Source organism: Coloeus monedula (assembly GCF_965178545.1).
Source record: "Coloeus monedula genome assembly, chromosome: 17".
Classification (NCBI taxonomy): domain Eukaryota; kingdom Metazoa; phylum Chordata; class Aves; order Passeriformes; family Corvidae; genus Coloeus; species Coloeus monedula.
In genome coordinates this window covers 12,814,274-12,825,806 of record NC_138797.1, presented here as the reverse complement: position 1 = coordinate 12,825,806, position 11,533 = coordinate 12,814,274, and the positions used below count along the sequence as shown (strand labels likewise).

General features: G+C 41.4%; 1 protein-coding gene across 1 annotated transcript; it reads left to right on the top strand.

Moving 5' to 3' along the window:
* Nucleotides 1-3,087: 3,087 nt before the first annotated feature.
* Nucleotides 3,088-11,230, top strand: ZNF831 (zinc finger protein 831; the record flags this gene model as incomplete). The annotated part of the gene is made up of 5 exons (XM_082292646.1): nt 3,088-7,332; nt 7,826-7,968; nt 9,635-9,804; nt 9,932-10,083; nt 10,376-11,230. The coding sequence occupies 5 exons, from the start codon at nt 3,088-3,090 to the stop codon at nt 11,228-11,230; spliced, it is 5,565 nt and encodes a 1,854-aa protein (XP_082148772.1).
* Between the last annotated feature and the right edge of the window lie 303 nt (nt 11,231-11,533).

Below are 11,533 nucleotides of genomic sequence, written 5' to 3'. Positions count from 1 at the left end.
TTGTGTAGTCCAAAATCATAACAAGTGCTGACAAAATGAAACAATTTTTATAAAATGTATTTGGAATTCAGGAAAAAGTCTATAAAAATTGAACTTATTTGATTTAAAATGAGTTTTTTATATCAACCTCTTGTATTAAAATACTTCATACGTATAAAGTGAGTAAGACAGTTTCTGCTACAATGATTTCTTATGTGAAACTGCTCCATTTTTCAGTGTTCCACAGACCTGCCTATGGTGTGTAGCTGAAGTTAGAATTTCAAACCAGGAACAAAATAGTTGTATTTAATGGAATTTTAGTGACCAGTTTTGATAGCTTAAGAAATCAATTTAGAAAATTTTGGGCTGGCCAAATCCTGCATTATTGGAAAATTTTCCTTATCTAAGTAGGATCAAATTTTTATGCTGGTAGCTCAATGCCACAAGTTACAAACAGCTGAGAACATTGGGTGGATGCTCAGTAACAGAGCCCAGGGGATAATAAACAGAGGAATTTCTACTTTAGGCAAGGACTACCCTGAATTAGCCTTGGGGCAGAATTCATTTGAGATAAGCTATTTTTGTCAACATACAAAGAAACACAGTGGCCTTTTTTGTATATAAATAACAGATGTGAAAATTTTGATGGTATTTGCCCCAGTAGAATACAAGCCATGGCAGTTTCACTCAGGAAGTACTTTTTCTTGCTGTGAAAAGCAGCAAACTACCACACCTGATAGAGATGTGTTATTATATTCTTAAAAGTACATTAAGTATCACCATTAGTTTACTTGTTGAGCTTTATTTAAAACTTTCCTTTAAATTTTCTGTCACCACTTAGGTATTTTCTTTGTAGAGCATTACAGAACACTGAAATGAGTCTCAGGCTGTGTTTTGGGCCCCAGAAACTTAACAGCATTAAGTGAAATTACACAGAGCCTCTGGTACTTGGGAACCACAGGATTCCTATGAAAAACATTTGTCTGTGGTGGCCTTGAAGGGCCCATCAGCTCTACATGGCCAGGAGGAAATCAGAGAGAGAAAGAGTTTGTGACCCTGGAGCAAGCTGGTGGGGGAAATGTAAAATACGTGGAAGTGTATTTGCACACCTCTCTCTGGGGGAGGGGAGCCAAGACACGGTGTCTGATGTGGTACTTGTTAGATCTTATACCTACTGGGTATTTAGGCTTCACTTTTTTTCTTGAAGTCCGTTCTTTGAAGCATATTTTTTTTCCCCAAAACTTTTTTTTTTTAGTATTTTGGAAAAACTACTGCATACTTAGTTTGTATCATTGTCTCACATCTTATCCCTTATTTTATGCTGTGTTTAAATTCAAAAGTGACTGAATAGCTTAGGAACCATCTTAAATGGACTTGAAATGTTGATAACATCACTTTGCAAATTAGAGAATTCCACTTTTATTCTGTAGAGGCAACCCCACTGCACAATATGGATAATAACTTAATTTCTTTAACAAGCCATATTCTTTTAACATTCTTTCATCATTATAGTCACTACCTATAATAAAAAGCCACTTAAGTGATTATTCTGCATAGAAATGTCAGAAGTGCATAAGAAAACTCCATGCTTGGTAACTGAGGTTGATTTATAGCATTCATGAGGAAGAAAAAAAGCAAAATCTAACACTTTGCTGTGCACTGATCAGCTCAGTTTACAGGTTGTTTTTTGGGATGGAACCAGTACAGATTTCAAACCACATTTTGAAGTAATTCTTTTACTGTTTCCCAGTAATGATAACCTATTAAAATGATCCAAGGAAGTTACAGAAATACCACTAGAGATTATGCAGTAAAGCAACAAATTGCAGATTTCAAATTGAGCCACTGATTATGTTATTCCAAATGATTTTTTTATGGCTGTTTGCACCAGAACAACCCATTATTCATAGCAGCCAGTGGATACAGAGAGCATAACTGAGCAAGAATCAAATAAACACTCACAGATCACCTGATGTTCATCCAAACTGTAATTACAAGGGGTTATGCTCATGCCCCTATTAGCTCTTCCAAAGAAAATTTTCAACTTGCTTATTTTGATAGTTTCCTATCCTTTCCTCCTCCTTTGTTTTTAAGAAAGAAAAAAAGACAGTACAAATATTTGCTGAAATAAGAAGTAGTCTGGACCAGCACCTACCCTGCATATATTAGGATAGATTTCAAAAGAACAGGTTCACTTTTTTCAAAAACTGTGTCTTAGAAGATGTTTTCATCTGGCATTGAAAGCATCTAAAAACAAGCAGTACACTATAATATCTCCATTAATTAGACCAAATTAATTTGGGCTACACAAAAGCCAGCTTTAATTTATCACACTATTTTCCTGTGATACCATCTTTTCTACTTTGCACATATTTATGCAAATCTGACTTTTAGAACAGGACACGACTTTCATTTTGTTCATGTATTTTCATTTTATAGCCCTTGTTGCAATGTGTTTGGCCTTAGCTCCCTTAAACTGGGTAAGCACAGATAATATGCAGGCATGTTTAATGTCCTGTGTTTGGAACCAGTTGCCCAAAGAAACTGTGCAGTTTTTATCCCCAGAGGTTTTCAAAACCAGACTGGTAACACCCTGACAACCTCATCTGACCTCAGTGCTGACTGTGCTTTGAGCAGGTGTTTGGACTAGAGATGTCCTGAGGTCCCCTCTAACCTCAACTGTTCTGTGTTTTTGTATTAAAAATTACTAATATTAATTAATTTTAAAAACATAATACAAATATATAATGGGAATATGGTTCTGGAAAATTAAAATTGTATTATTCTTGGTGTGCCTAGAGCCTCCATTTGCAAATCTGAAACTCAGATTTGTTTCTAGTGCTTTGGGTACTTACTGTAGGTTGTAAGAGTGGTTTTAAATGTAGTGTTCAGTGTTCTTTACACCGTACTGAACTTTAACTCCTAGATGAGAAATGAAAAATGAATCAATTTAATTGGGAAAGGAAGTAATTATTGTCTGTTTAATGCCTGCATGTAAGATTAGTGATATTCTTAGTTGCTAATTTTACCAGTCCAGCGGTGGGAAGTGTGTATTTTATTTGCTGCCTGCAGACTCCTGCTTGTTTTGTGTCCCCTCCCGGCAGATCCATGAGCACATGGCAGCTGGCCCCTGGAATGGAGGCCCAGAACCCGCCGGCTGTCGCGGCCGCCCCAGCAGATCCCGTCCCGGGCCCTTCCCTGCGGCCCTCGCGGGGCTCCTCAGACCCTGCCCGGGGGCAGGCCCTGCCCCAGCCCCTGTACCTCAAAGCCCTGACGATCCCGCTGCTCCAGCCCGTCCAGCCAGGATGCTTCCAGCCACACGGGCCCTTGGTGACCGGCAGGAGCTGTGTCCACCTCGACGGCGGCAACATTCCCCTCATCCTCAACCCGCTCGTTGCTCCGGAAGGCACGGAGCAGCCTCGGCCGGTTTTCCAGAAACAGCTTGGGCAAAGCCTAACACTGAGCATAGTCAGCACTTTACCAGTTTTATCATCACCAACTTCTTGTGTAAATGCATCTATTGGAAGCCCAGGAAAATCAAAAAAATCTGGGAAATACATCTGCAAACACTGTGGACGAGATTGTTTGAAGCCAAGTGTCCTTGAGAAACACATTCGCTCTCACACAGGAGAGAGGCCCTTTCCATGCACCACTTGTGGCATTGCATTTAAAACTCAGAGCAACTTGTACAAACACAGGAGAACCCAAACACACGTCAACAACACCAGGCTGCCCTCAGACTCTGACATCAGTGGGGGATCAGAGCAAAATGAGAGATCAGCAGAGAGCACCACCTCTCCCCAAGGCAGCAAAGCACTGAGTAGCACCAGTGAAGACCAGGGGATACACATCAAACAACCCAGTTCAGAGACCAGTGCAGCAACAGACACTAAGAAACCTCATGAGCTCTCACTGCTGGCAAAAAGCTCTTCATCAGCTGCTTCAGAAAATCAAGAAACAATGAATCAGTCCTTCAGTTCAAAGGTTAATCAGGGGGCTCCTGAAAGAGAACCTCAAAGTTTAGCATCTCCAGGAGCTTTGCCAAATGGTCCATGTCTGAGAAAGAAGATGCAGGAGCAAAGAACTCCCACTGCCAATAAGCACATTCAGCTGCAAAGGCAGCAAGCAACCTCTTCAGAGAAGCAGTGGGATTACAAACCCTTGGACTGCAAGCTGAAGAAGTGTGAGAGCACTGACTCGGGGTATCTGTCGCGCTCTGACAGCGCAGAACAGCAGATGACATCATCCAGCCCCTTGCACAGTCTCTACGAGCACAGCACGGAACTGGAAAATGAAACTGCCTTCAGCGGCCCAAGGTGTGCCTCAGGAAGCACTGCAAAGCCGGAGGCAGCTGACAAAGCTACAGCCTCGATGCTAGAGAAAAAGAGACTGGAAGAACACATTTCAAAGCTTATTTCTCACAACAAAAGTGTGGTGGATGATACCCAGTTAGACAATGTCAGGCCCAGAAAAACTGTCCTTTCTAAACAGGGAAGCATTGACCTGCCAATGCCTTACACATACAAAGACTCTTTCCATTTTGATATCAGAACTTGTGATGTAAATAGGAAAAAGAATCTTTCTCTTTGTTCAGCAAAATCTACCTTTGCACCCCTGGAGAAATGCAAGCCAATGTTTTTCCATTCAGTTCCTACCCAGTTCTCCACAACAATTGACACTGTGCCTGTTACTCGGAGCAACTCCTTGCCTGTTGTGGAGGGAGCAAGGATGGTACCTGACAAACCAGGTTGCTCAAAACCACTTTCTCTTACTAAGCAGTCTGCAAACACAGGCACTGCTGGTTTGCTGCCTAGCAACGATTTTGCTGCGAATTCAGTGGATTTCCCTAATAGCCATCCCCGAGCTCTAGTGAGACAAACAGCAGTGGATGATTTGCCCCTAAGTAATGCGGCTGATCACCCTTCTCTGTCAGAGGAGTTAAAAGGGGCTAAAAAGCTTGGGGCCAGAGAAGTAATCAGTGCTAAAAATAAGAAACACAATCAAAGGAAGTTGAAGATGTTCTCTCAAGAAAAATGGCAAATGTATGGAGATGAAACGTTTAAGAAAATCTACCAAAAATTGAAAAGCAGTCAAAATGCCAAGAAAATTAAACAGAGAGAGAATAAGATTACAGATATTACAAGCTTGATTCCTAATTCAAGGGAATCAGCCAGCAGCACTGAAATTACTGAGGAAAGAGATGGCAGGAGCTCTTCAAGTGACAGTCCTTCCGCCCTTGTGACAGCAGCTTCAACCACAGGTAAATCAGGAACTTGTACTGATGCTAATCATGTTCTGCAGAATGTGTCCTCTGAGGAAACTGCAGACAGAGTGTCCTACCTAATGGAGACATCACATTCCATAACTGCTGAAGCTGCAACCAGCCAAACTTCCCAAGAGCTCCGTGGCAGTGACACAGAGAAATGCACAGCTGGCAGCGGCACGCTGCTGGCTTCAAGCAGTGGTGATCTCAGGCTTCAAAATCCTGAGTGTCAGCTGAGCAGCGATGGAAGGAATGATGACTGCTTGCCAGTACAGAGTAGCAACTGGGAGAAACCAAGCCCTGGGAAAGAATCCAGTGCATTTGAATCAGACTGTAAAAGCACTTCACACAATCTTGGGAACCATCACGGGACTAAGGAAAGTGGCCAGCATGGCCTGATGCCCCCGTGGGTCCATTGCAACAACAGAGAAACAGCAGGGAAATCCCACATTTTGCCATCAGAAAGGAAAAAGCTGAAATTCGAAGTGGAGAAAACACAAAATGTGATTTCAGTGTCCTGCCCTAGTCCCAGTAGAGAAACCACTGCAGCAAGTGAAGCAGAGAGAGTCCATTGCTCTGGTACTCAGTGTCCTCCCACAGCTCCAGTGAAATTCTCCAGTAAAGCAGAGGAGCAAAAATCAAGCGCAGGAATTAATGATGTCATTGGAGGTACTGAGAATGTGGAATACAGGAAAACAATCAAACTTCCCACAAAAGCTCTTAATTACAGTGACATTAACCTTCTTTCACATCCTGCAGGTATCTCAAAAGCTTCACTGGCAGGATTTTTAGGATATGAATTAAGGGGAAGTGATTCCAACTCTTTTGCCTTGCACAGTGCAACAGATGGAGAAGACAAAACACATCTTGTAAAAACAGGAGCAAAAGTGCCACTTCTCAATGACAATGCTGTGGATGTGTCTCCTAAAAGTCATCATCTGCAACCTGATCATTTAAGTCCAGTCCCACAACAAAATGCCTTCTCTCCAAAATATATCCTTAAATTGCCACAGGACAAGAGAACTTCAGATCTGTCATCTTTGCTTAGACCTGAAGGGGAGATGACAGCTTGCAGACCTCTGACAGACGACTTAACCACCCCACCCTGCTCTTGCAGCAGCACATCCCTCCGTTCTCTTTCCAGTGATGTGGTTTGGTCCCCTTTAAAATCTGAAGTGAGACAAAAGGCTGGCAAAGGAGAAATTCAGTGGAATCTTCACACAAACTGGAAAACTCCAGGATTCTGTTCATCAGTCAACTCAGAAACCACAAATATCATAACCACAACAGAGAACACCTTTCGTAACCAAATCTTCAAGCAGCAGGATATTGCAAAAGAGGATGAGAAAAACAAACAGAACAAAAATAAATTAAATTATCAAAGGCAAAGAGAAGAGAAGTGGATGAGTAAAAGTACTTGCGCTACACAGACTCTGCAGAAGAAAATATGCTTTACTTCTGTGTATACAAGTGGCTTTTTCATATCTGCTGACATCAAAGATGAGAGGAAGGCCTTACATCACCTTTGCTCAGAAAGTGACTCTTTGATAAAGACATCAGTTTCTAGCAAGCGTGCAGAGCCAACAATCCTGGGATGGGACAGAGCGGGAAGTCCGTGCTTCCTTAAGGACATCCCACCACCACTGCAGGATCCACAGCATTCCCAGAGCTCACAGGAAAACCCCACTTATTTTTGTCATTCTTTTGGCACTTTCTATTGCCACACTCTCAGCACTCAATGTAAAGAATTGCCAGTGCTGCCCCACAATAACAGGACCTGGTACTCTGGCACTTCTCCAGTACCAGGCTCCAAGAGCACCTTCCCATCCCTCAGTGCTGAGCCCCGGCTGACCTGGTGCTGTTTGAGCAGGAGCTTCCCTCTGCCCTCAGAGCAGAGTGGGAATGCAGCCTCTGCCCATCCCTCCTTGCACACCTGTGACAAGGAACCCAGCAAGGAATGCACCCTGTCAAAATATGACATTTCCATTTTCAAAATGAGAAATATTAGCAAGAATGTGGCATATGGCTTAACAAACACAAGTTTAAAAACGTTGGTTTCATCATTTTCCAAAGGACACCAGATGCAGGAGGTAATATTAATAATCCTATTTGCTTTCTCATGAGGGTGTTACTGGCTGACAGCCCACCCCCACCCTCTTACTAGAAAAATGAAATAATTATCAGGAGTGTATTTATGAACATTTACAGGCATTTGCTAATACAGAATTTAAAATTTATGTTTTTATAAGTCTTATATTAATTTGATACATCAGAAAGATACACTTCTGTGTGAATATGTAAGTTTCTTTCATTTGACCATTTCAGAATGCTGATAGTGAGAAGCGTGAATTTCTATTTCTTAATTTTTCTTCCCTTTATGGGGATGTTTTATATTTTTCTCTAATAGCATCTGTATTTAATTGTTTTCATTCTAAATGAATATTTAACTTAGAGTAGAATTCAAATACAGAGTTGTGCTACTTAACTCCTTTGCTGTTCAGTGGTATTTAAAAAGTGCACAGATTTCCAACCTCGCAGTCAATGTAATTCACAGATTTCATTTTTTCCCAATATTCTCAACAGTTAAGCTCAGCAGTTCCTGGTGGTTCTTTCAAAAATATTTCAGAGCAAAAGAAGAAAACAGTAGCTTGCAAAAAGGAAAAAGTCTCAACAAATAAACTTAAGAGGAGCCACAAACAGAAAAGGATTAAAGTCACCCCTAAATGGTAAGAAGTATGGCTTTCAGGTTCACTGGATATAGATATAATTTTGCTGTAATGGGTATAAAAACTCCACAGAAAATAAAAAGTCATCTCCAAAATTCAACCTTGATAAAATTGGGAGAAAAAAAGATAAATCTCTCAGAAAGAGCTATTCTTATACCACAGCAATGCCCCAAAGGTAAACTATAAAAATATCAATCTGTTGTTTACTATTAGGAACAGACTTTTCTAAGCAAACCAGACATATCCCACAGAAAGATGATGCCTGGTTGGTTGAGTCTCACTATGATTTAGAAATTGTTCTTATCTGTCAAAATTGTCAGCATTTACTTTTGTTTGAAGGGAACCAAAATGCTTCTGTTTTTAATCCCGTCACAGCTCAGAGCAGTGTGCGAGGCCCTTTGTCCTTGGAAGATCCATATCCTCAACTGGTATTCTGAGAAGGCAGAAGAATAAATAGCAAGTTAAACACAAACTAACAGAACCATCTGTAGTTCAAAGGATCATTTGGTTTAAATAAAAAAGCAGGCAGAATTTGAGCATAAAACTATCAAGGGCACATTGTCTCAATCAGTACAGCTCCCCCTCCCTGTTCAATGGGAATTCGTATCAGTGGAGCGCTTGCCCTCTAATCTTTCAGGAGTGTGGGGCAGCAGGATGTCTGATGAATTGCTTCATTAAGAAACACATATTGAGTGCATTCATCCCTCTTACTCTATTTCATCACCAAAATCAGACAGAGTGACTCCCTTGAGGACAAATCAGTGTCAGTAACTTAATCACCATGTCTAGTTCAGCAAACAGCCCTGCAATTTTGAAGGGCCATAAGAACAGAAACAGAAGACTCAGGTCTGTGTCACCCAGCCTAGTGACATTCTTCTAGGACTTTTTTCTGGTTTGATTTTTGGGTGTTGTTTTGTTTTTGTGGGTTTTTTCCTGCTGGTCTCAGAATTTATTTATATCAAATTTATTTATATCAAATAAGTGCAGGGATTCAATTAAGTACAGTGTCCTGAAAGCTCAGGTTATGCCTATTAGTAGGTAACTGACCCAACTGGTAACCACCAAGTGTAATTTAATTTTCTAATACGCCAAACACCTGAACAAGTGCATCCTTTTAGATTTACACCTTGCTCTGTGGATAGTGACAGATTTAGGGGTGGGATCTTCCAATGTACTTTAGTCTCACTCATTCAGAGTTACTGAAAGATGGAGCCAGAGTAGGAAATAAAGCAGAATTTGATTATTCAGTGTGGGTTTTCTAAATAACTGAAATCCTTATGTTGCTCCTTAGTGATGATGAATAAGTAGCACTCAAGAAGTGAAAAAGAAAAAAACCCAACAACCACACAGCCTCAGGTGATTCCTGTCTTTGTGAAGTATATTGTTTTAAAATTCCAGATACAGGAAAAAGGATCTGTTATTCCCAAATCCTTTTCTCTTAGAAAATCAAGGATTTACTGAATCCTATGGAGAAAAAAAAAAAAAAAATTGTGGGTCTCTTGCCTAAAATCCTGAATTTTTTTTGAGTTGACATAAACAAACACCTCCCTCACAGTAATAAATTGCTGTTAGACTTTAATGCACCTGATGAGGTGGTGTTATTCTCCTCTGGCTGCTTTTACATCTCCCATATTTGTTTATCCCCTCAATGCCTCTGGCACTGCAGGTACAGAGGGAGGCACATCCATGGATTTGCTCAGCTGAAAATGAACCGGCTGAGCAAGAGGCCCTCTTTTCCCAACAGAGCTCTGGATGCTTTGAGAAAGGGCTGCTCATCCCAACCCCCCCGATTTAATAAGCATAAGAAGAGCCATCCTCCTCAGTCCAAGATGCAAGGTAAGTATTTAGAATATTTGTGTTAAAATTGATGTTATTGCAGTGATATAATGAGAAATGTTGTAAGTTCGAGCATGTGGGGGGAATAAAAATTAAAGTCAAAGTCTCTTCAACCTTTTTTCAATAGAAAATTATCTACACCAGCAAAAAGACATGTCATATTCCACCTCAGACAAACAACTTTGCAGAAGGAAAAAAGAAGCAAAGAATAACTCAGGAATATCTTCCCATACTGAAAACCGAAACCATGTTAAACAAAAAGACAAAATGGATAAAAAAGTAGGTATTGTACCTTAATTCTTGTATTATTTTTTATTGACAGAAAAAAAAGTCAATTAAAACCCAAATTATATTCAGCTGTTTTAAAGTTGATGTTGAAACTATTTTGTATCACAGATTTTGTTTAAAATGTTGAAAAATGTGTTAAAGGTATTTCTGGGGGTTAAAATAAAATGAAAACTTACTGATGTAAGAATTAGCTGAAATAACAATTAAATTTGCATCAGTTGGATGAAATTGCTCTGGACTGAAAACTTTATGTGTAAATTTTTTCCCCTCCTAGTTCCTACAGGACATTTCTGGGCAAATCAGGGAACACCCAAGAACAAACGCCTCTGTCCAGAACATTACAGCTCCTCTGGGAATAGCTGTGACAGCTCATTCCTTTTCCTCCACAGCTGACATGTCCCTGCAGGAATTCAGCAGCGACGTGGCCATTTGCTGCTGGGTGACACAGCCCCTTGTGCTCCAGCCATCCTTGCCTGGGGAATCCCAGCCAAGCCTTTGGAGTGACCCCGTGGCAGCTTCCTTTGGGTCTTGCTCTCCTGAATTTACAAACACAGGCACAGGTGACCAGCCTGACAGCACAAATCCAGAGGCTGCTGCTCCTCTTTCCTTACATCCAGGAGCAAGCCAGGAAAACAAACTGAGAGTAGAGTCAGGGAGCCAAATATTTGGAATGTCAGACCCGGTGATCCAGGCCTCTAGAAGGGAGAAACCTCCAACTGAAGAAAACACACATTCACCTCCCAAAGAAAACTCACCTCCCAGTTCCCAGCCAGGATGTTCACGTTTGTTTGGATCACAAGCAGAGTCTTTTCCTGAGTCAGTCACGAGGGTTCAGTTACCCAGCAGAGAACACTCAGAGAGGGCAAATTCATCTCAGCATCTCCTGGACCTGCACGGAAGTGCCGACAAGAGCAGATCCCACCTGCAGCCCAATCCCTATGGAAGGCCACATGGAACAGCTACTGCTACCTTTAAAAAGCCTCCAATTACTCTCAGATCCCCCGAGTTCAAGAGTTTCTCTGCAACACCCCCCAAGACGTATAAAAAGAGAGGTTTAGAGATGATGAGGAAACAAACGCGGGTGGAGTACGATGACACGAGCAGTGATGATGAGGACAGGCTGGTTATAGAAATATAGCAACAGGCTGCTGCCAGGGGCTTGTGTGCCAGCCTGTTACAGCAGGAAATGCCAGGGATCTTTGATCCATAGTTCTGAAACATCTTAACATCAGCAAAGCCATTCCTCTGTGCCAGAGGCAACATCCTCTTTGGAAGGGCCCTTCCTTTCAAGGACTCAACCTTTTTTAAAAATGCTCATTTGAGGCTGGCATCGCACATTTAAATGCAAGAGGTAACCCTGTGTTCCTGTCAGGTTTCCAGCATTGTTAACATTCCTGCCAGTCTCAGAATTCCCACAAGTGCTGGCTGCCAGTGGGTGTGT